A 25,030-nucleotide genomic window follows, 5' to 3' on the forward strand; every position below is an offset into this window, starting at 1 on the left:
TACATGACTGAAAGGTATATTCCAATTTCAGGCATTGATGGCATATCACTAGGATATGTCATCAATGTCAGATAGGTGCAGGTCCCACCTCCAGGACCCACCCCTATCTCTGGAATGGGACCACCTCTCTATTCACCACTACTGGACTGTCGGAAATAACTTGGCTATTTTCAGAGGTCCCTAGCGGTGAACCGAAGGTGCTACGCATGCACATCTCCTCTCCCTTCACTTCAGTGGCCTTGTTCTGGAGATATAAGTGGGTCCCAGAGGTGGGAGCTACACCTAGCTGAAATTGATAGCATATAATAGCGATATGACCTCAATGTCTGACATGGGAAAACCCCTTTAAGATATAGATTTTTTTACTTTGGTAATTGTAATGCTAAGTACTATTTAAATGAAAAACCTGTCAAACCGGTATTGTGATTGGTTTGGTATTAAATACTGAATTTCTGTGAATGACATACCTGGTGGATATGGTGTCCCATGGTACAAGCAGACACATGGTGTGGAAGACATGATGGTCGTCTGAGAAGTGGTGGTGGTTTCTGGAGTTGTAACAGAACTAGTAGAAAAGTTTGTGGTTGTTGTTGGACTAATCGTAGTTGTTGCTGGAAACACATACATTACAATATAATTATTTGAGAAATAGCAACAATAATGCAATTATTGTGTTGTAAATTCTGCCATTATGTCATCAATGTGGACAGTATGTGTATAATATTATCTACATACAGTGGATTATGTTGAGGCATACAGGACAGGATGTTTAGCTCACAGAACATTGCCTAGACAGAACACAATTGCATCCACTTTTCAGCTGAGGGCAGATCTAGTGATGTACAAGAATTGGGTTCCTTCAGAACATAGATGTTATAGAAATTTTCTGCAACCGAAAATTGGTGCCACTCAACTGAATGGTGCTTGCTGAAATCCATGTGCTTACCACCAAAATAAATCCCATTCAAATAGATGGAAATGATTTGCTGTGTGTGAAGGCCCCCTTGCAGCTTGTGAAGTTTACCAACAGTGTTCTTATCAATGACAGCAGATAGATATTTTGAAATTAAAGTACTGTGTGTTATTTATGCAGTGATTAAACTTTATTTGAATGAAACCAGAAAACCACTTTAATGGGTTTCCTTGGATCACTATGGTGTTTAACGGACATGCTCATGTAGTTGCTTACCTAGTGTACATACATTGTTTCAGTTAGACCCTCCTGACCTGTTTTGACCATGTAAACTTACCCCTCTGTTTCCATCTTGTGTTTTTGCACTTCCTGTTGCATTATCCAACCAAACCCATGATGCACTTCTCCTTCCTTTGCCACAGCTCCAGCACTGCCCCTAACAACATCCTGCTAGTTTATAGCTCCTCCCACCCAGCTAGTTACATAGACACCTCCCTATCAATGCCCCGCCCATGGACATAACCTCACAGGAAATAAGAAAGAGCGGCATGGACATGGTCATGTGACCACAGCCCACATCAGATGATTTGAGCAATAAAGGTAAAATAAATACATTACAAAATTAGAGCTACCTTCGTAAGTGAGTATTTTAAAGGATGACGATGCAACTAAGAAAACCCCTTTAAGCGTATTTTCATCCTTGTCAGATACATTGTGGATTTTCTGCCACAGATTTTCCTGTGGTAAATCTGCAGAGCTGAATGGTACCAGCAAAGTGGATAAGATTTTAACAAATCTCATCCATGTGGATTTCAGCATTTACAGTGGAGACCATGACAAGATGGTTAGTGGTTCATCCTTCAAGATGTCTGTAATGGATCCGTGTTGGTCCATGTGTACGTTTTTTGCCCTCCATCTGTCATCTGTATTCCATGGACACTGCTAGGCTGAAAATTAATTTCCAGAGCATCTCCTAGCAACCATACGCAAAAACCACGGTCCAAACATGGATGCCATCCGTGTTGTGTCAGTGGTTTTCACTCACTCATAGACGATAATGGGTGTTAGGGATTCATAATCATGCCTCCATGGAGTCACCATGGACCCACAGCTCATGGAAAACCACTGCTGTGTGAATACACACATTAAAGTCAATGGTTACGTGAGTGGTCCGTGGAGACCACAGACAGCGGACATCCATGATTCACTGAAGTGTGAAAGAGTCATCAGTCTGGATGAGCGATGCAAAACCCGTCCATTTTCCATTTTCACTACACAAGAATGGAGTCTGTGTGCTCAAAATATTTTCCACAGACTTAGGCCCCATGCACACGGCCGTGTTTCACGGCCGTGTGCGGGCCGTGGAACCGCGGCCTGGATCCCTCCTGAGAGCAGGAGCGCACGGCGTCACTGGTTGCTATGACGCCGTGCGCTCCCTGCTGCCGCCGCAATACAGTAATACACTGGTATGATCTATGCCGTGCGGGTAATCCGCTGCGTGAAAGACAGCCAAGCCCCGCTCCGGACAGCAGAGACACCGAGCAGTAACATGATTGATAATGCTCCGTGCCTCTCTGTGACATTTCTACTATATAATCACGGTGAGATACAGCTGTCACTGTGATTTTGTAGTAAAAAAATCACAAAGAGGCACAGAGCATTAGCAATCATGTTAATGCTCCGTGTCTCTGCTGTCCAGAGTGGGACTTGCCTGTCATTCACACTGCAGATGACACGCACGGCATCTGCTTGTGTGAAACAGCCCTAAGGGCTAATACACAGTGGGTCTGCAATACACGGGCACCAGCCGTCTGCACCTTGCTTCACTTGAATGGGTCTGCAATCCGGTTCTATTTTTTTGCGATGCGGACGGATCACGGACCGATTCAAGTTGAATGGGTCTGGATCCGTCTGTGGAATCCACATTGATGTTGCCTGTGCATTACTGACCGCAAATTGCGGTCCTCATGCACGTAATGGCCGACCAACGGCCATGTGCATGAGCCCTTATTTACTTGAATTAACAAGTCTTGCACTAAAATCTGATCAAAGGAGTGCTTTGATTCATTTCTCTGCAAAGACCGACAGCCTGCACAGAAAATTAGAGAAGTGAACTGACCCATTGACGATAATACTTTGTCAGTGTTCAGTCCACGGACATGAACATTGCTCATCTGAAGAACCTACAAAGCTATGGGGGAGATTTATCAAACTGGTGTAAATTAGAACTGGCTTAGTTGCCCATAGCAACCAATCAGATTCCACCTTTCATTTTTCACAGCTCCTTTGAAAAATGAAAGGTGGAATCTGATTGGTTGATATGGGCAACTAAGCCAGTTCTGCTTTACACCAGTGTGATAAATCTCCCACTCTGTCCCACCTCTGCACCCTAGCGATATACCCCCAAAGTCTGAGATGGGAATTCCTCTTTAACCGCTTCCTACAATCTCACGCTACATGGGTCGCTACATTTAGTTGCATTGCCTGGCAGAATAAAACTTCATATTCACACTACTCCTGATAATAATAAAAAAGGTGTGTACTACACTCCCCAACTCCTACCTAGTGCTGGCAATAGTTTAGCATGGTTAAAAATGCAGATGAAAGAGGGCTCCTGTGGCCTAATGACAGTTTTCTCTATTACTGTGCATAGAAAGAAAGCTATCATTCAGCAGCAGGGGGGTGGGAGCTAGTAGTCCATAAATATCAAGGACTCCAGATCGCACCTACATCATTGAAAGTTTTCCTGGCTTGGCTTACACCTAATAAATTGTGATTTTATGGAAACTACTGGAAGAAAGCAACTGAGTATAATCAGGGCTTCTGTCACTACTTCAGGACAGGGCAGCATAAACCAGGTTCACTTTAATTGGAGACACCTTACTAGTTGAGGTAGATGTGGATTTAATGTGCTTTTATGAAGTATTTGAGGTTGTGCTAATCATGATACAATAGTGTGAGAGTGCTGGCAACAGTGGATTAGGAAGCTGAGATTGTTCATGATGTCAACTCGTTTTTATAATTACCGTTTTGGCCTTCGCTAGGTGGTGTTGGCGGTGTTCTGATTTCTACACTGGGCGCTGTGTGAGAATAACATTAATATTGTTATATACTTTAAGACAGACTTAAAGAAGACAAGAACAACCCTCTCACACTGATTACAATTATAATTCACATTGATTATACATAGACAAATCTGTGGATTTTGTTACAGATTCACCACAGATTTAAAGGCAAATCCACAACCTAATTTTTTTCACTACAAAATATGTCTAGTGTGGACATGCGCTAAAAGTATGTTAAATAGAATTTGCCTGTTTGTTATTATATAACTACATATTAAGCTTGGTGTTATGGCAGTTTTTGCAAAAATTGTGGCAAACACCTGAATTGTGATTGCAACTGATAATACGCCACAATTTATGTATTTTAACACCGCCATATACAGCTAAGGGTACTTTGACACTAGCGTTTTTATTTTCCGGCATAGAGTTACGTCCTAGGGGTTCTATACCGGAAAAGAACTGATCAGTTTTATCCCCATGCATTCGGAATGGAGAGCAATCCGTTCAGGATGCATCAGGATGTCTTCAGTTCAGTCTTTTTGACTGTTCAGGACGGAGATAATACCGCAGCATGCTGCGGTTTTATCTCCGGCGCAAAAAAACTGAACACTTGCCTGAATGCCGGATCTAGCATTTTTTCCATAGGAATGTATTAGTGCCGGATCCGTCCTTCCGGTGTGCACATGCGCAGACCTTTAAAAATGTGAAGAAAAATAGAAACGGATCCGTTTGTCCATATCCGTTCTTGCAATGCATTTGTGTCCATTTGCATGCAGATTACCGGATCCGGCCGGCAGTTCCGGCGACGGAACTGCTTGCCGGATCACTCTGCTGCAAGTGTGAAAGTAGCCTAATAACTTTCAATGTACACCACATGACTGATAAAATTAGAACTCAATACAAAAATGTGGTTTAAAACACAGTTTGGGTTACCATATTATGGATGGAACAGCTGAAATAAATAGAAAAATATGAAATTAAACAATACGCATTCATCTTTAATTGTTCTACTTACTTGGAATTCTGGTCGTTATAGTAGTTGTAGTGGTGGTTGTTGGTGATATAGTTGTAATCTCAGAAGTAGTGGTTACTTGTGATGAAGTTGTAGTCTCAGAAGTGGTGGTTGTTGGTGATGAAGTTGTAGTCTCAGAGGTGGTGGTTGTTGGTGATGGAGTTGTAGTCTCAGAGGTGGTGGTTGTTGGTGAAGTAGTTGTAGTCTCAGAGGTGGTGGTTGTTGGTGATGAAGTTGTAGTTTCAGAGGTGGTGGTTGTTGGTGAAGTAGTTGTAGTCTCAGAGGTAGTGGTTGTTGGTGATGTAGTTGTCGTCTCAGTGGTGGTGGTCGCTGGTGAAGTAGTTCTAGAAGTTGTAGTCTCAGATGTGGTTGTTGGTGATGTAGTTGTTGTAGTTGTAGTAGTTGTATAAGGTGTAGTTGGGCAATAGTCAGGTAAAGGCCGGCAGCAGTACACACTGATCTCATAGTTGTAGCACACTGGCTTGTATCCTATAAGATCTTTGTTGTTACAGATGAGCCCAATGGAGACATCACAGGTCACCATCTGTCCCAACTGGTATAATGGCTTATCTGGGTATTTCGTTGCTCTGCAGGAAATGTTCTCTGGTTTCATATCACCCTCACACACTTCAAATCCAGCATTCTTGATGTTCTCATATGTCTCATAATCTCCTCCATTGGGTTCATATTTAGGAGTACTCACATCAAACCATTGTGACCACTTGCAATCAGGATCACAGTTATGAGTTGCTAGATAAAAAAAGAAGTAAAATACATAACATTAACCAAGTAGACTTACTTAATATGAGTTCTAGAGAACAAATTAGCCTGGGCTGACACAATGCGGCTTCCAGTTGTGGCCGACACATTGCAACCTACAGTTGGTACACAATTTAGATGGCAATACTTTAACTTCAAAATCCTGTTATCATTGGCAGCTGAGGAAGGGCCTTAAAGTTTAGCATAAAAAGGGTTTTCCGAGATTTTAATACTGATGACCTTTCAGAGTACATTGTATAGCAGCTATGTCCGGTATAACACTCAGCCCCACTCACTTCCATGTGGCTGAACTGTGTCTAGGCCACATGACAGATGAACATGCCGTCACTGGCTTAGGAAATGTTGCGAGAAGGCCAGTGCTCACAGGAGCGCCGTTGCCTTCTCAAACAGCTGTTTGGTGGGGACCCTGGTTGTCAGACCCGACCAATAAGATACTGATAACCTATCCAGAGGTTAGGTCATCAGTATTAAAATTACAGAAACCCCATTTTACTGTGTAAAAGCTACTAACAGGAATGAACAAATATCACAGGCCTTCAATCCTGAATTCCCCTTTCCCCTGGTTCTTATGGGGAAGTATTTAGAAAACATTATACTTTTGTTATTTTCAATCCATTTCTACTTTTGTCTTTATATTGGTTTCTGCATGCAATTTCTAAAGCCAATATCAGTAGTGGATTATAAAATGAGAGAAAGTATAAAGAACAGATACGACTTCTCTTCTTTTTAATTCATTTCTGATTTTGGTTTCCAAAACTGCATGCTGAAACCTGACAGTGCGGTCATACTCTCTTAGATACCTTTGTGCAGCATGACAAGGGGAAAAAAAACAAAATGGCCACATGATTTTTCAGCAATTGTGCAGTAGTTTTACCCTCAAAACCACCTGACTATTAACATAACTTTTAATGGGCATGTAGTTTGGTGGGTTAAACTGTGGTATGGCTGTAAAAATCATGTACTCATTATCAATCATTAAACCGCACCCATCAGGAATGGGCATCACATGCTTCTGGCCAACTCTATATGTGCCCGTAACCTCACCACTCCTGCTGATCTAATAAACCAGTAGTATACGTGGAGGAACCACTGGCACTTGCTCTCCCCATTTTACAGGTCACATGGCACCACCAACATGACTTTTTTTCAATGACAGATGAATGCCAAAATAAAGAAAAGAAAGGAGCACTTCATGTGCAGGACTATAAAACAAGGGGAGTAATGCAGGTATGGGTAAACAGTAATACATTAATAGGGTGATGTGCTGCGGGCATGACAGATATACAAGCATGGTACAAATTCTCCGGACTTCTGGCCTGGATCCCAACCAGCATAAACAACAGTATCTGTGGCCGGTAGTAGTAGTGGAGAGAATATCACCAATATAGGATTGGTGCTATACTGTCCTCAGGGGTAGAAAGGCTAATCCCATGTAGTTATTTCTAGTTTCAGTTTATTAGGGCATCAAATCAATACATTTCAAAGGTGAAAAGCCATCTTCATTGGGCTCAATCCCAGATGAAAAATGGTTGTTCACATTCAAAATGTGTACTTTTGATGCAGTAATAAACGAAAACTAGAAGTAGCTATACTGGATTTACTGTTCAATCCCTGAGGACATTACCAGAATGTTGATTCTCTTTTTGCTGATATTGTCTCGACTACTGAATAAAAACTACACTTCCTGGAATGTGGTCTGGTGTCTACCTCTTGGTGACTGAGGAAATGCCTGCTCAGCCAATTACTAAGACAAGTCACCACTGCACTAAGATCAGTTTTTTATTCATTTTTTATTTAAATATTCTGAGGTTTTTAAAAATAATTATCATCTTACAGATAAGCCTTTCGAACGGGCGTTTTCACCACCAATATTTATGGCATATCCACAAAATATGCCATAAAGATCTTATACTTGGGGTTAACACCTTTGCAACACCACCAACTGATAAGGTTCACGCTATACCACACATTTGAAAAAAGGACAAAAAAACAGTACTGTGGTTTTAAACTATTTTGGTTACTTGGTTATAAATAAAACTGTAGAAATAAATCTAATACTAATTAAATAAATATGCACTAAAGATATATGGTTCCTTGTTTCATTCTTACTTGAAGATGCGGTCACTGATGTAGTTGTAGCAGTCGAAGTGGTTGATGTTGGAGATTCTGGAGTACTTGTGATGACAGAAGTAGTTGTACTCTCAGTGGTGGTGGTTGTTGGTGAAGTAGTTGTAGTCTCAGAGGTGGTGGTTGTTGGTGATGAAGTTGTAGTCTCAGAGGTAGTGGTTGTTGGTGAAAGAGTTGTAGTCTCAGAGGTGGTGGTGGTTGGTGAAGTAGTTGTAGTCTCAGAGGTGGTGGTTGTTGGTGATGAAGTTGTAGTCTCAGAGGTGGTGGTTGTTGGTGAAGTAGTTGTAGTCTCAGAGGTGGTAGTTGGTGATGTAGTTGTCGTCTCAGTGGTGGTGGTCGTTGGTGATGGAGTTCTAGAAGTTGTAGTCTCAGAGGTGGTAGTTGGTGATGTAGTTGTCGTCTCAGTGGTGGTGGTCGTTGGTGATGGAGTTCTAGAAGTTGTAGTCTCAGATGTGGTTGTTGGTGATGTAGTTGTTGTAGTTGTAGTAGTTGTATAAGGTGTAGTTGGGCAATAGTCAGGTAAAGGCCGGCAACAGTACACACTGATCTCATAGTTGTAGCACACTGGCTTGTATCCTATAAGATCTTTGTTGTTACAGATGAGCCCAATGGAGACATCACAGGTCACCATCTGTCCCAACTGGTATAATGGCTTATCTGGGTATTTTGTTGCTCTGCAGGAAATGTTCTCTGGTTTCATATCACCCTCACACACTTCAAATCCAGCATTCTTGATGTTCTCATATGTCTCATAATCTCCTCCATTGGGTTCATATTTAGGAGTACTCACATCAAACCATTGTGACCACTTGCAATCAGGATCACAGTTATGAGTTGCTAGATAAAACAGAAGTAAAATACATAACATTAACCAAGTAGACTCACTTAATATGAGTTCTAGAGAACAAATTAGTCTGGGCTGACACAATGCGGCTTGCAGTTGTGGCCGACACACTGCAACCTACAGTTAGTAAACAATTTTGGTGGCAATACTTTAACTTCAAAATCCTGTTATCATTGGCAGCTGAGGAAGGGCCTTAAAGTTAAGCATAAAAAGAGTTTTCCGAGATTTTAATACTGATGACCTTTCAGCGTACATTGTATAGCAGCTGTGTCTGGTATAGCACTCAGCCCCACTCACTTCTATGTGGCTGAACTGTGTCTAGGCCACATGACAGATGAACATGCAGTCACTGGCTTAGGAAATGTTGCGAGAAGGCCCCAGTGCTCACAGGAGCGCCGTTGCCTTCTCAAACAGCTGTTTGGTGGGGACCCTGGATGTCAGACCCCCACCAATACGATACTGATAACCTATCCAGAAGTTAGGTCATCAGTATTAAAATCACGGAAACCCCATTTTACTGTGTATAAGCTACTAACAGGGATGAACAAATATCACAGGCCTTCAATCTTGAATTCCCCTTTCCTCTGGTTCTTATGGGGAAGTATTTAGAAAACATTATACTTTTGTTATTTTCAATCCATTTCTACTTTTGTCTTTATATTGGTTTCTGCATGCAATTTTTAAAGCCAATATCAGTAGTGGATTATAAAATGAGAGAAAGTATAAAGAACAGATACAACTTCTCTTCTTTTTAATTCACTCCTGATTTTGGTTTCCAAAACTGCATGCTGAAACCTGACAGTGCGGTCATACTCTCTTAGATACCTTTGTGCAGCATGACAAGGGGGAAAAAAACAAAATGGCCACATGATTTTTCCGCAATTGTGCAGTAGTTTTATCCTCAAAACCACCTGACTATTAACATCACTTTTAATGGGCATGCAGTTTGGTGGGTTAAACTGTGGTATGGCTGTAAAAATCATGTACTCATTATCAATCTTTAAACTGCACCCATCAGGAATGGGCATCACATGCTTCTGCCAACACTACGTGTGCCCATAACCTCACCACTGCTGCTGATCTAATAAACCAGTAGTATACGTGGAGGAACCACTGGCAATTGCTCTCCCTATTTTACAGGTCTCATGGCACCACCAACATGACTTTTTTCAATGACAGATGAATGCCAAAATAAAGAAAAGAAAGGAGCACTTCATGTGCAGGACTATAAAACAAGGGGAGTAATGCAGGTATGGGTAAACAGTAATACATTAATAGGGTGATGTGCTGCGGGCATGACAGATATACAAGCATGGTACAAATTCTCTGGACTTCTGGCCTGGATCCCAACCAGCATAAACGACAGTATCTGTGGCCGGTAGTAGTAGTGGAGAGAATATCACCAATATAGGATTGGTGCTATACTGTCCTCAGGGGTAGAAAGGCTAATCCCATGTAGTTATTTCTAGTTTCAGTTCATTAGGGCATCAAATCAACACATTTCAAAGGTGAAAAGCCATCTTCATTGGGCTCAATCCCAGATGAAAAAGGTTGTTCACATTCAAAATGTGTACTTTTGATGCAGTAATAAACGAAAACTAGAAGTAACTATACTGAATTTACTGTTCAATCCCCGAGGACATTACCAGAATGTTGATTCTCTTTTTGCTGATATTGTCTCCACTACTGAATAAAAACTACACTTCCTGGAATGTGGTCTGGTGTCTACCTCTTGGTGACTGAGGAAATGCCTGCTCAGCCAATTACTAAGACAAGTCACCACTGCACTAAGAACAGTTTTTTATTTATTTAAATTATTCTGAGGTTTTTAAGAATAATTATCATCTTACAGATAAGCCTTTCGAACGGGCTTTTTCACCACCAATATTTATAGCATATATTTATGGCATATCCACAGAATATGCCATAAAGATCTTATACTTGGGGTTAACACCTTTGCAACACCACCAACTAATAAGGTTCTCTCTATACCACACATTTGAAAAAAGGACCAAAAAAACTGTACCGTGGTTTAAAACTATTTGGGTTACTTGGTTATAAATAAAACTGTAGAAATAAATCTAATACTAATTAAATCAATATGCACTAAAGATATATGGTTCCTTGTTTCATTCTTACTTGAAGATGCGGTCACTGATGTAGTTGTAGCAGTCGAAGTGGTTGATGTTGGAGATTCTGGAGTACTTGTGATGACAGAAGTAGTTGTACTCTCAGTGGTGGTGGTTGTTGGTGAAGTAGTTGTAGTCTCAGAGGTGGTGGTTGTTGGTGATGTGGTTGTTGGTGAAGTAGTTGTAGTCTCAGAGGTGGTGGTTGTTGGTGATGAAGTTGTAGTCTCAGAGGTGGTGGTTGTTGGTGAAGTAGTTGTAGTCTCAGAGGTGGTAGTTGGTGATGTAGTTGTCGTCTCAGTGGTGGTGGTCGTTGGTGATGGAGTTCTAGAAGTTGTAGTCTCAGATGTTGTTGGTGATGTAGTTGAAGTAGTTGTATAAGGTGTAGTTGGGCAATAGTCAGGTAAAGGCCGGCAGCAGTACACACTGATCTCATAGTTGTAGCACACTGGCTTGTATCCTATAAGATCTTTGTTGTAACAGATGAGCCCAATGGAGACATCACAGGTCACCATCTGTCCCAACTGGTATAATGGCTTATCTGGGTATTTCGTTGCTCTGCAGGAAATGTTCTCTGGTTTCATATCACCCTCACACACTTCAAATCCAGCATTCTCAATGTTCTCATAAGTCTCATAATCTCCTCCATTGGGTTCATATTTAGGAGTACTCACATCAAACCATTGTGACCACTTGCAAACAGGATCACAGTTAGGAGTTGCTAGATAAAACAGAAGTAAAATACATAACATTAAACAAGTAGACTCACTTAATATGAGTTCTAGAGAACAAATTAGTCTGGGCTGACACAATGCAGCTTCCAGTTGTGGCCGACACACTGCAACCTACAGTTGGTAAACAATTTTGGTGGCAATACTTCAACTTCAAAATCCTGTTATCATTGGCAGCTGAGGAAGGGCCTTAAAGTTTAGCATAAAAGGGTTTTCCGAGATTTTAATACTGATGACCTTTCAGCGTACATTGTATAGCAGCTGTGTCTGGTATAGCACTCAGCCCCACTCACTTCTATATGGCCGAACTGTGTCTAGGCCACATGACAGATGAACATGCAGTCACTGGCTTAGGAAATGTTGTGAGAAGGCCAGCGCTCACAGGAGCGCCGTTGCCTTCTCAAACAGATGTTTGGTGGGGACCCTCGTTGTCAGACCCCCACCAATACGATACTGATAACCTATCCAGAGGTTAGGTCATCAGTATTAAAATCACGGAAACCCCATTTTCCTGTGTATAGGCTACTAACAGGGATTCTCTTTTTGCTGATATTGTCTCCACTACTGAATAAAAACTACACTTCCTGGAATGTGGTCTGGTGTCTACCTCTTGGTGACTGAGGATATGACTGCTCAGCCAATTACTAAGACAAGTCACCACTGCACTAAGATCAGTTTTTAATTTTTTAAATTATTCTGAGGTTTTTAAAAATAATTATCATCTTACAGATAAGTCTTTCGAACAGGCTTTTTCACCACCAATATTGATGGCATATATTTATGGCATATCCACAGAATATGCCATAAAGATCTTATACTTGGGGTTAACACCTTTGCAACACCACCAACTAATAAGGTTTACTCTAACCACACATTTGAAAAAAGGACCAAAAAAACAGTACTGTGGTTTAAAACTATTTGGGTTACTTGGTTATAAATAAAACTGTAGAAATAAATCTAATACTAATTAAATAAATATGCACTAAAGATATATGGTTCCTTGTTTCATTCTTACTTGAAGATGCGGTCACTGATGTAGTTGTAGCAGTCGAAGTGGTTGATGTTGGAGGTTCTGGAGTACTTGTGATGACAGAAGTAGTTGTACTCTCAGTGGTGGTGGTTGTTGGTGAAGTAGTTGTAGTCTCAGAGGTGGTGGTTGTTGGTGAAGAAGTTGTAGTCTCAGAGGTAGTAGTTGTTGGTGAAAGAGTTGTAGTCTCAGAGGTGGTGGTGGTTGGTGAAGTAGTTGTAGTCTCAGAGGTGGTGGTTGTTGGTGATGAAGTTGTAGTCTCAGAGGTGGTGGTTGTTGGTGAAGTAGTTGTAGTCTCAGAGGTGGTGGTTGTTGGTGAAGTAGTTGTAGTCTCAGAGGTGGTAGTTGGTGATGTAGTTGTCGTCTCAGTGGTGGTGGTCGTTGGTGATGGAGTTCTAGAAGTTGTAGTCTCAGATGTTGTTGGTGATGTAGTTGAAGTAGTTGTATAAGGTGTAGTTGGGCAATAGTCAGGTAAAGGCCGGCAGCAGTACACACTGATCTCATAGTTGTAGCACACTGGCTTGTATCCTATAAGATCTTTGTTGTAACAGATGAGCCCAATGGAGACATCACAGGTCACCATCTGTCCCAACTGGTATAATGGCTTATCTGGGTATTTCGTTGCTCTGCAGGAAATGTTCTCTGGTTTCATATCACCCTCACACACTTCAAATCCAGCATTCTCAATGTTCTCATAAGTCTCATAATCTCCTCCATTGGGTTCATATTTAGGAGTACTCACATCAAACCATTGTGACCACTTGCAAACAGGATCACAGTTAGGAGTTGCTAGATAAAACAGAAGTAAAATACATAACATTAACCAAGTAGACTCACTTAATATGAGTTCTAGAGAACAAATTAGTCTGGGCTGACACAATGCAGCTTCCAGTTGTGGCCGACACACTGCAACCTACAGTTGGTAAACAATTTTGGTGGGAATACTTCAACTTCAAAATCCTGTTATCATTGGCAGCTGAGGAAGGGCCTTAAAGTTTAGCATAAAAGGGTTTTCCGAGATTTTAATACTGATGACCTTTCAGTGTACATTGTATAGCAGCTGTGTCTGGTATAGCACTCAGCCCCACTCACTTCTATGTGGCTGAACTGTGTCTAGGCCACATGACAGATGAACATGCAGTCACTGGCTTAGGAAATGTTGTGAGAAGGCCAGCGCTCACAGGAGCGCCATTGCCTTCTCAAACAGATGTTTGGTGGGGACCCTGGTTGTGAGACCCCCACCAATACGATACTGATAACCTATCCTGAGGTTAGGTCATCAGTATTAAAATCACGGAAACCCCATTTTCCTGTGTATAGGCTACTAACAGGGATGAACAAATATCACAGGCCTTCAATCTTGAATTCCCCTTTCCCCTAGTTCTTATGGGGAAGTATTTAGAAAACATTATACTTTTGTTATTTTCAATCCTTTTCTACTTTTGTCTTTATATTGGTTTCTGCATGCAATTTCTAAAGCCAATATCAGTAGTGGATTATAAAATGAGAGAAAGTATAAAGAACAGATACGACTTCTCTTCTTTTTAATTCATTTCTGATTTTGGTTTCCAAAACTGCATGCTGAAACCTGACAGTGCGGTCATACTCTCTTAGATACCTTTGTGCAGCATGACAAGGGGAAAAAAATCAAAATGGCCACATGATTTTGCAGCAATTGTGCAGTAGCTTTACCCTCAAAACCACCTGACTATTAACATAACTTTTAATGGGCATGTAGTTTGGTGGGTTAAACTGTGGTATGGCTGTAAAAATCATGTACTCATTATCAATCTTTAAACTGCACCCATCAGGAATGGGCATCACATGCTTCTGGCCAACACTACGTGTGCCCGTAACCTCTCCACTCCTGCTGATCTAATAAACCAGTAGTATACGTGGAGGAACCACTGGCACTTGCTCTCTCCCTATTTTACAGGTCTCATGGCACCACCAACATGACTTTTTTTAATGACAGATGAATGCCAAAATAAAGAAAAGAAAGGAGCACTTCATGTGCAGGACCTATAAAACAAGGGGAGGAATGCAGGTTTGGGTAAACAGTAATACATTAACAGGGTGCATGTGCTGCAGGGCATGACAGATATACAAGCATGGTACAAATTCTCTAGACTTCTGGCCTGGATCCCAACCAGCATAAACGACAGTATCTGTGGCCGGTAGTAGTAGTGGAGAGAATATCACCAATATAGGATTGGTGCTATACTGTCCTCAGGGGTAGAAAGGCTAATCCCATGTAGTTATTTCTAGTTTCAGTTTGGGCATCAAAACAATACATTTCAAATGTGAAAATCCATCTTCATTGGGCTCAATCCCAGATGAAAAAGGTTTTTCACATTCAAAATGTGTACTTTTGATGCAGTAATAAACGAAAACTAGAAGTAGCTATACTGGATCCCTGAGGACTGGATCCCTGAGGACATTACCAGAATGTTGATTCTCTTTTTGCTGATATTGTCTCGACTACTGAATAAAAACTACACTTCCTGGAATGTGGTCTGGTGTCTACCTCTTGGTGACTGAGGAAATGCCTGCTCAGCCAATTACTAAGACAAGTCACCACTGCACTAAGATCATTTTTTTTATTTTTTTTTATTTAAATTATTCTGAAGTTTTTAAAAATAATTTTAATCTTACCAATAAGCCTTTTCAAAAGGGCTTTTTCACCACCAATATTTATGGCATAGCCACAGAATATGCTATAAAGATCTCATACTTGGGGTTACCACCTTTGGAACACCACCAACTAATCATGTTTACTCTATACCACACGTTTGAAAAAAGGACAAAAAAATACAATACTGCGGTTTAAAGCTATTTGGGATTCTTGGTTATAAATAAAACTGTAGAAATAAATCTAATACTAATTAAATAAATATGCACTAAAGATATAGGGTTCCTTGTTTCATTCTTACTTGAAGATACGGTCACTGATGTAGTTGTAGCAGTTGAAGTGGTTGGTGTTGGAGGTTCTGGAGTACTTGTGATGACAGAAGTAGTTGTAGTCTCAGAGGTGGTGGTTGTTGGTGATGGAGTTGTAGTTTCAGAGGTGGTGGTCGTTGGTGATGTAGTTGTAGTCTCAGTGGTGGTGGTCGTTGGTGATGTAGTAGTAGTCTCAGAGGTGGTGGTTGTTGGTGATGGAGTTGTAGTTTCAGAGGTGGTGGTTGTTGGTGATGGAGTTGTAGTCTCAGAGGTGGTGGTCGTTGGTGATGTAGTTGTAGTCTCAGAGGTGGTGGTTGTTGGTGATGGAGTTGTAGTTTCAGAGGTGGTGGTTGTTGGTGATGTAGTTGTAGTCTCAGAGGTGGTAGTTGTTGGTGATGTAGTTGTAGTAGTGGTTTTAGAGGTTGTAGTAAAGCATTCTTCGGGTAAAGGTCGGCAGCAGTACACACTGATCTCATAGTTGTAGCACACAGGCATGAACCCTGTTTGATCTTTGTTGTAACAGATGAGGCCAGTGGAGACATCACAGTCCAATGTCTGTCCCAGCTGGTCAAGTGTCATATCTGGGAATTTCTGTGCTCTGCAGGAAATGTTTTCTGGTCTCATATTCTCCTTACACACTTCTAATCCAGCATTTGTGATGTTCTCATAGGTCTCAAAATCTCCTCCATTGGGTTCATATTTAGGATAAGTCACATCAAACCATGGTGACCATGTGCAGGAAGGATCACAGTTAGGAGTTACTAATTAAAATAGAAATAAAATACATAACATTAACCAATTGCACTCACTTAATATGAGCTCTAAAGAACAAATTAGTGTGGGAGGACAAAATGCGGCTGCCAGTTGTGGCTGACACACTGCAACCTACAGTTGGTACACAATTTTGGTGGGAATACTTCAATTTCAACTTTAAAATCCTCTGGTCATTGGCAGCTGTGGGAGGGCCTTAAAGAGTAACAAAATATTTGTTAACATGTCCCTAATGCCCTAATAATTTTTTTTTTAAATATACTTTATTAATGTATTTTGTATTTTTAATAGACCCCCCCCAAAGCGCACCTTTCCCTGTGCGCTTAAAATTGACTTTTCTGTACACCGCTGACTTCTCAGTAGTGTACAGAGTTGTCACTTCATCAATGGGGCCACAGCGCAGGGCCTACGGGCAGGAGCACACATTGCAGCTCCTGTCTGTGCCCCCCCCCCCCCCCCCCCGGAGGTTTACTAAATGCTGGCATAGCACATGGGTACCCTATAACCACGTGCTATGCCAGGATCAGCTGAGCGGAGTGAGCTCCTGCCTGAGCCTGCTTCTCTAAGCTAAAAGTCCTGCATGTCAGCTCTTACCTTAGTGAAGCAGGCAAAGGCAGGAGCCGCTCCACTCAGCTAATCCTGGCATAGCACATGGTTACAGGGCACCCTTGTGCTATTCCAGCAATAAACTTCCGGGGGAGAACGGGCAGGAGCAGCAATGTGTGCTTCTGCCTGTACTCCCTGCGCTGTGGCCCCATTGAGAAACTGTAAACTCCGTACACCGGTGACAAGTTCCACAGAGAAAGGGGCGCCTTGAGTTGGGGGGGGGCTAGAGGTTTAGTCTATTAAAAATAATACAAAATGCATTAATAAAGTACATGACAAAAACTGTTATTAGAGCATTAGGGACATTAACAAAAATGTATTGAAAAGTTTACTTACTTTTTAAAACTCTCTTAGATACCTTTCTGCAGCTAATTGGCCACACAATTTTGCATAAATTTTACCCTCAAAACCACCTGACTATTATCATAACTTTGAATAGTTATGCGGTTTGGTGGGTTAAACTGTGGTATTGCTGTAGAAATCATGTACACATTATCAATCTTTAAACCGCACCCACCAGGAATGGGCATCACATGCTTCTGGCCAACACTACGTGTGCCCGTAACCTCACCACTGCTGCTGATCTAATAAACCAGTAGTATATGTGGAGGAACCACTGGCACTTGCTCTGCCCATTTTACAGGTCTCATGGCACCACCAACATGACTTTTTTTCAATGGCAGATGAATGCCAAAATAAAGAAAAGAAAGGAACACTTCATTTGCAGGGCTATAAAACAAGGGGAGGAATGCAGGTATGGGTAAACAGTAATGCATTAACAGGGTGGTGTTCTGCGGGCATGACAGATATACAAGCATGGTACAAATTCTCTGGACTTCTGGCCTGGATCCCAACCAGCATAAACTACAATAACTGTGGCCGGTAGTAGTTGTGGAGAAAATATCACCAATATAGGATTAGTGCTGTACTGTCCACAGGGGTAGAAAGGCTAATCCCATGTAGTTATTTCTAGTTTCAGTTTATTAGGGCATCAAAACAATACATTTCAAAGGTGAAAAGCCATCTTCATTGGGCTCAATCCCAGATGAAGAAGGTTGTTCACATTCAAGAAGGTTGTTCAGAATCAAAATGTTTACTTTTGATGCAGTAATAAACGAAAACTAGAAGTAACTATACTGAATTTACTGTTCTATCCCTGAGGACATTACCAGAATGTTGAATCTCTTTTTCCTGATATTGTCTCCACTACTGAATAAAAACTACACTTCCTGGAATGTGGTCTGGTGTCTACCTCTTGGAAATAGAGGAAATGCCTGCTCAGCCAAGCCAAATTATTATAAGACAAGTCACAACTGTGTTATGGTCAGTATTAATAAAAAAAAATATATATATATTTTTTTACTATTCTGATCCTTTTGAAAAGGCTTTTCACCACCAATAATCCACAGAATATGCCATAAGGATCTCATACTTGGGGTTATCACCTAGAACCCCACCAACTAATAATGTTCACTCTATACCACACATTAGAAAAAATAGAGTAGTTTGAGTTGAAATCTTTCAGCTCCTAGCTCACCAGGACCAAAAGGGCATAAAGCATAGAGTACCTTCACAATGCTCCTGCTTTTAATGCTTCAGCCCATGGGCAAAGCTTCTTGGAAAGAATTTATTTTACTATTATGCAGCACATTCCTGGAAAGCCGCTGCTTCTGTTCTGTGACAATGGCAGGACCGGATAGGCGTTCCATACCTGTGGGATCAGGATGCTGCACTTAGAGGCAGGCAGACAGCAGTACAGCTGGGTGGGTGAGTCTCACAGGGGATCAGCTGCTTCCTCCTTGGTGGCCACATAGACTGCCTATAGTGTCTACATGTCACTAAGATGATTGGTGGAGCAGCAATGTGCTTCTAAATCAATCAGATTAGCATTTAGTGCTGCATTGCAAAGGAAAGGGGTAAGAGCCTGGACAGAGGGCGGCTTTGGATGTAGTGTTCTTGGATTTTGCAAAGGCTTTTGATACTGTCCCTCATAGACATTTAATAGGTAAAATAAGGTCTATAGGTTTAGAAAGTATAGTCTGTAATTGGATTGAAAACTGTCTGAAGGACCGTGTCCAGAGAGTTGTGGTCAATGATTTCTATTCAGAATGGTCCCAGGTTATAAGTGGTGTACCCCAAGGTTCAGTGCTGGGTCCTGTATTATCTAATTTATTTCCATTTTTGCAGATGACACTAAGCTATGTAGTACTGTGCAGTCTTCGGAAGATGTCCATAAACTACAAGCTGAATTGGACACTCTGGGTGAATGGGCATCAACTTGACAAATGAGGTTCAATGTGGATAAATGTAAAGTTATGCATTTGGGTGGTAATAATCTAAGTGCATCATATGTCCTAAGGCATGTAACACTGGGAGGGTCTCTTGTAGAGAAAGTCTTTGATGTCCTTGTAGATCAAAGATTAAATAACAGCATACAATGTCAATCAACTGCTTTTAAGGCCACCAGGATACTGTCATGCATTAAACGAGGCATGGACTCGCAGGACAGGGATGTAATATTACTAATTTATAAAGCTTTTCTGTGGCCTCATCTGGAATATGCAGTTCAGTTCTGGGCACCAGTTCATAGAAAGGATGCTCTGGAGCTGGAGAGAGTACAGAAGAGAGCGACTAAACTGATAAGGGGCATGGAGGGTCTTGTAATTTATTTAGTCTTGAGAAGAGACGTCTAAGGGGGGACATGATTAACCTATACAAAAATATAAATGGCTCATACACAAAATATGCTGAAAAGCTGTTCCATGTAAAATACCAAGACAAGGGGCACTGCCTCCGACTGGAGAAGATAAAGTTCAGCCCCCAGAGGGATCAAGAATTTTTCACTGCAATAGTCTAACTCACGACGTGGTCACAGCAGGAACAGTGGACAGTTTTAAAAAGGGCCTAGATAAGTTCTTGAAAGTAAATGACATTAATGCTTATGAAACTGTGCAGAAATCTGGGTCTCCCTTCCTTTTCTAAAATTTGCGTCCCCACATCCCTTGATTGAAATTTATTGGACTTTATTGGATTTTTTTTCAGCCGTATTTACTATGTAACTAAAATGAATCACTCCTCACTCCTCTCTCCTCGTCCTCTGCCAGGACCTCCACTACAGGAAGGAAAGTCATGCCATGGTTGTAGCGTGCAGTGGCACTCCACTGTTTAAACCCCTGGCAACATGGATGCCCAAAAGGCAGGGATGTAAAGAAATAAAAGATTTAAAAAAGATGTCCTCTGTGGTGGCACCCCCTTCAGACCGCTACCCTAGGCTAGTGTCCTTTAGTGCCTAATTGGAAATACGCCCCTGTCTCTCTCCATGCATCGGGGGGGGGGGGGGGGAAGCAAGACAAACTCAATAGAAAGTAAATCTTGCTTCTGATTACTGCAGTGAGGAGAGAGAACGCACTATGGAAGTGTTTCTCTCTACCCATCAGTGGGGGATCTCAGTCACCAATCAAAACCTTTGATACCGTTTGTCTCTATGACATATAAGAAGTTTCCTGAACACTCTTTAAAGTGACATGAACACTTAACACTAAACACTTTACCCTTTAATGTGACATGCTATAAGTAGATACCTTACAATCATTACAATCAATTTTCTTATGAACATAACTTGGAGCAGTTAATGCAGTACAGATTTGTATGTATGGTGGATGTCAGGTTTTTGAAGATCACCCCACAGCCGATTAGTAGAGATGTCCCGAACTATTCGCCGGCGAATAGTTCCCGGCGAACATAGCTTGTTCGCGTTCGCCGCTGCGGGCGAACATATGCGATGTTCGGTCCGCCTCCTATACGTCATCATTGAGCAAACTTTGACCCTGTACCTCACAGTCAGCAGACATATTCCAGCCAATCAGCAGCAGACCCTCACTCCCAGACCCTCCCACCGCCTATCAAAAAGCAAGGACAGCATCCATCTTAGATTAATTCTGAAGCTGCAGTGTCACAAAGTTGTAATCACAATGCGATTAATACAGGTTATATTAATGGCATTGCAATTACAACTTAGAGCTGGGTTCCTAATGGTTATATTGATAGAATATAACGAAGATTGAGAATATAGTGCTATATTCGTTGTAAATTCTAGCAATACAACCATTAGGAACTCAGATCTAAGTTGTAATCGCAATGCGAATGCAAGCTAAGTTCCTAATGGTTGTATTGCTAGAATTGACGAATATAACGAATATAGCGCTATATTCTCAATCTTCGTTATATTCTAGCAATACAACCATTAGGAACCCAGCAGCTCTAAGTTGAAATCGCAATGCGATTTATATAACCTGCATTAATCGCATTGCGATTACAACTTTCTCAAATCCGACAGTACATTCTAGCATGGAGCCGTTCCCATGGTGATGGGGATGCCCCATGAGCACGGAAGTCGGCAGAAGCTCTAAGTTGAAATCGCAATGCGATCAATTCAAGTTCTATAAATCGCATTGCGATTTCAACAGAACTTCTGCTGACTTCCGTGCTCATGGAGCGTCCCCATCACCATGGGAACGGCTCCATGCTAGAATGTACTGTCGGATTTGAGAAAGTTGAAATCGCAATGCGATTAATTCAAGTTCTATAAATCGCATTGCGATTTCAACTTACCACACTCTGCGTCAACTACGTAATTTTCCATGGGAGTTTTGCCATGGATCCCCCTCCGGCATGCCACAGTCCAGGTGTTGGTCCCCTTGAAACAACTTTTCCATCACTATTGTGGCCACAAAGAGTACCTGTGGGTTTTCAAATTCGCCTTCCTATTGATGTCTATTGCGGTTCGCACGTTCGCGAACATTTGCGGAAATTCGCGTTCGCCGTTCGCGTTCGCCGTTTGCGAACGGAAAATTTTATGTTCGCGACATCACTACCGATTAGTCCCTGCTGTATCACACAGAAGACATCCATTAGCAGTGTCTGTTATCGGAAGCAACTCCCATTACTGACACTTAATCCCTCACATACTATAGTCCAGTGATGGCTAACCTCTGGCACTCCAGTTGTGGTAAAACTATGACTCCCATCATGCTCCATTTATTTCTATGGAGTTCTGAGCACAGCCAAGCAAGTATGCATCTTGAGAGTTGTAGTTTTACCATAGCTGGAGTGCCGGAGGTTAGCCATCACAGCTATAGTCTATTGCAAGCGTGGCATTTGAGTAGAGGCTCCCTTCGACGATCAAACATCCACCTGTAAGAAGACTACCAGAGCTGTTCTGTTAACATGGCAGCCTGGGAACTTCCAAAGGCTCCCAGATCAGCCATAGAAAAGTTCCTATTTAGACTTGTCTTATGCTGATGGTCTTAAGGTCGATCACCAAAATCAGATGGATTTTAGGGAGGCAGCACTCCAAGCATAGCATTATGTGCACAGTTGTGGTTATGACTTTTGCTATATAAATATAAAACTGTAATTGAATGATTCAGGAGTAGAAGTATCTGGAGGACATCATTGTCTCTGAGGCCCAGTGTACCTCTACCTTTAGCAAGCCGATGGAGAAACTGGCTGGCTTCCAGGGCTGTTCTTACAAAACATAGTCTGAGAGAGAAAGATTTGTTAAATTGTACGTACCGGTACTTGGACTTGACGTTGGAGTTGTCTCTTCAGTTTCTTCAGTTGTACACTCTGTGGTGGTGACTGGTGTTGGTAAAGTTGTGGTCACACTAGTTGTAGTGGGGCTTGTAGTTGTGCTCTTTGTTGTAGTCACACTGGGGGTTGGAGTTGTAGGCTCTGTGTTTTTAGAAGCAGAGTCTTAACAATAAGTGGGTGAAACTAAACATTATTAAAGGGTTTTCTGGAACTTAAATATTAATAATTTATTCTCATCAATATTTAATGGGTTCCAGGCATGGCAAATAAGTGCTGCAGTGCTACAAGTGGATATTCTATCTACATGTATATAAAAAAAACTGTGTTCACAAGGAGAACAAGCCCCATCTTCCAGGAGCGGCAGAGGAGCTCCATTTAAATTTTAGCTATGATGACACCTATGCTATATGTACATTACTGAATGTACAACAATGTTTTACTTCATGTGCAAGTCCTGTATATATATATATATATATATATATATATATATATATGATGACTGCTTCAAGTAATATGAGGCAAAGGAAAGATATATTAAACCGCCTAAAAGAAAAACCATTTGATGTCTATAGCGACCACTCACATCACAGCTTTTATTTTGTACTTGACTTTTGAAAAATAAAAACTGTGCTGTGATGGGTTTCTGTGGGCAGCAGACAGCTTTTCATGTAGATGATTATCATAAATCATTTATGTGTGACGTTGAAAACAATGCAAACACACTTACTGCAGAACATACTGACTAGGAAAGATTTAGAGGGAGATTTATCAAAACTCCATAGCAACCAATCAATATTCCATTTTTCAGAGCTACTTTGGAAAATGAAAGGATCAATCTTACAGGTTGCTATTTTGGAAACATATTACTTTTTTAGTGAATATTGTAAATAAACTTTACCTGAGGTTGTAGTTGTAGTAGTGGTGGTTGGAGATGTACAGAAACCAGGTAGAGGTCGGCAGCAGTACACACTGATCTCATAGTTGTAGCACACAGGCATGAACCCTGTTTGATCTTTGTTGTAACAGATGAGGCCAGTGGAGACATTACAGGTCAATGTCTGTCCCAGCTGGTCTAGTGTCATATCTGGGAATTTCTGTGCTCTGCAGGAAATGTCCTCTGGTCTCATATCACCCTCACACACTTCTAATCCAGCATTTGTGATGTTCTTATAGGTCTCAAAATCTCCTCCATTGGGTTCATATTTTGGATAACTCACATCAAACCACTGGTGACCACTTGCAATCAGGAACACAAATACCTACAAAAATCAGAACATATTTTATTGTCAATAAATATTATGATAAATATAAAACAGATATCCACAGTATATGTTCCTTATAGTAGAGACAAAAAGTAACACACTTGTCACACATTAGTGGTTTCAAATGTAGTAGTCTTAGTATTCATTTAAAATGTTAATATTTGAACATCTAAAATAATAAAATAAAAAAAATGGAGAGCAATGTATATTGTAGTGTACAGGTGTTTAACTATACTGATATAAAAAGCCACTGTGCTCTATATGTGTTTCCATTTTAAATATTACTTGCAAATTCACAGGAAATATGCATTGAATGCATGATAGGTCATAGGTAGACAGACTCAAAAACACCTGTGATAGAAAAGTCAACCCAGAAATAACATATTGGCGTAGTCTATTATATTTTTGACAACTGTTCTATGATGGACAAATTGAGTCTCTGTAAGTGTGATGAACTGCACTCTACCTTGCATCTATTTGAAAAATAATAGTTTTTTGTGCATGTCTTTGCATACCTGATCCTAATTTGTTATGTTCTTATAATATACCTCTTTTAGTTACTCAACTTAGAGACGTCTGTAACCACTTCTTATTATTTGATATAAATATGTATTCTAGATATGATTTATACTGTAATGCAATTAATGCACATATTCCACATCTCTTTATGAAGTATCCCGCTTTTTCTGAATTTTCCTTTATGGTTTTTGCTTGTTTGCCTATGTAAGTAATGTAGCTTTTTACAGGGTTTGTCTGTTTACCAAGTCAGTTTAGAGGCTGATTGGACAGGGTTTAAAATAGAAACATTTGAGCATTCATATTTTTAGGGCTCAATAGTCACGTGGTGTTTGTGACATATCACTATTGAGGCAATTGATTGGTTAGCAGTGCCACCAATAGTCACATGTATAAGGCACTTCATCTCTAATGGGCTGGCAGATACAGGAGCCGCCAGGGACAGGAACCTCATCACTGCAATGGGGACACTGTAAATAAAAGCCTTTTGTTAAGTTTTTTTTATTTATTTTTTTATATATATTCTATATCTACCCAGCCCTTAAATTCAATTTCATCTCAATCAATCAAGCATTTTCATATTATAATATTTTATAATGTTTCTCACCTGAAGTTGTAGTGAACTTTGTAGTGGTAAAAAAAAATCTAATGCTAATTAAATCAATTTGCACTAAAGATGTTTTGGGGGTTATTTTTCAAACTGGTGTAAAGTAGAACT

At 40.9% G+C, this 25,030-nt stretch overlaps 1 protein-coding gene across 1 annotated transcript in view; it reads right to left on the reverse strand.

Moving 5' to 3' along the window:
* The window catches only part of LOC122926354 (mucin-2-like), a 101,649-nt gene that overhangs the window by 16,930 nt on the left and 59,689 nt on the right, over nt 1-25,030 (reverse strand). Inside the window, exons 37-46 of the mRNA XM_044277729.1 lie at nt 23,433-23,760; nt 22,570-22,696; nt 18,065-18,078; nt 15,625-16,326; nt 12,898-13,414; nt 10,881-11,578; nt 7,880-8,734; nt 4,994-5,740; nt 3,940-3,993; nt 468-611 (exon numbers count right to left, since the gene is read on the reverse strand). Of these exons, the coding sequence (XP_044133664.1) occupies nt 468-611; nt 3,940-3,993; nt 4,994-5,740; nt 7,880-8,734; nt 10,881-11,578; nt 12,898-13,414; nt 15,625-16,326; nt 18,065-18,078; nt 22,570-22,696; nt 23,433-23,760 (4,186 nt within the window). The remainder of the gene's footprint in view (nt 1-467; nt 612-3,939; nt 3,994-4,993; nt 5,741-7,879; nt 8,735-10,880; nt 11,579-12,897; nt 13,415-15,624; nt 16,327-18,064; nt 18,079-22,569; nt 22,697-23,432; nt 23,761-25,030) is intronic.

Source organism: Bufo gargarizans, chromosome 2, assembly GCF_014858855.1.
Source record: "Bufo gargarizans isolate SCDJY-AF-19 chromosome 2, ASM1485885v1, whole genome shotgun sequence".
Classification (NCBI taxonomy): Eukaryota; Metazoa; Chordata; class Amphibia; order Anura; family Bufonidae; genus Bufo; species Bufo gargarizans.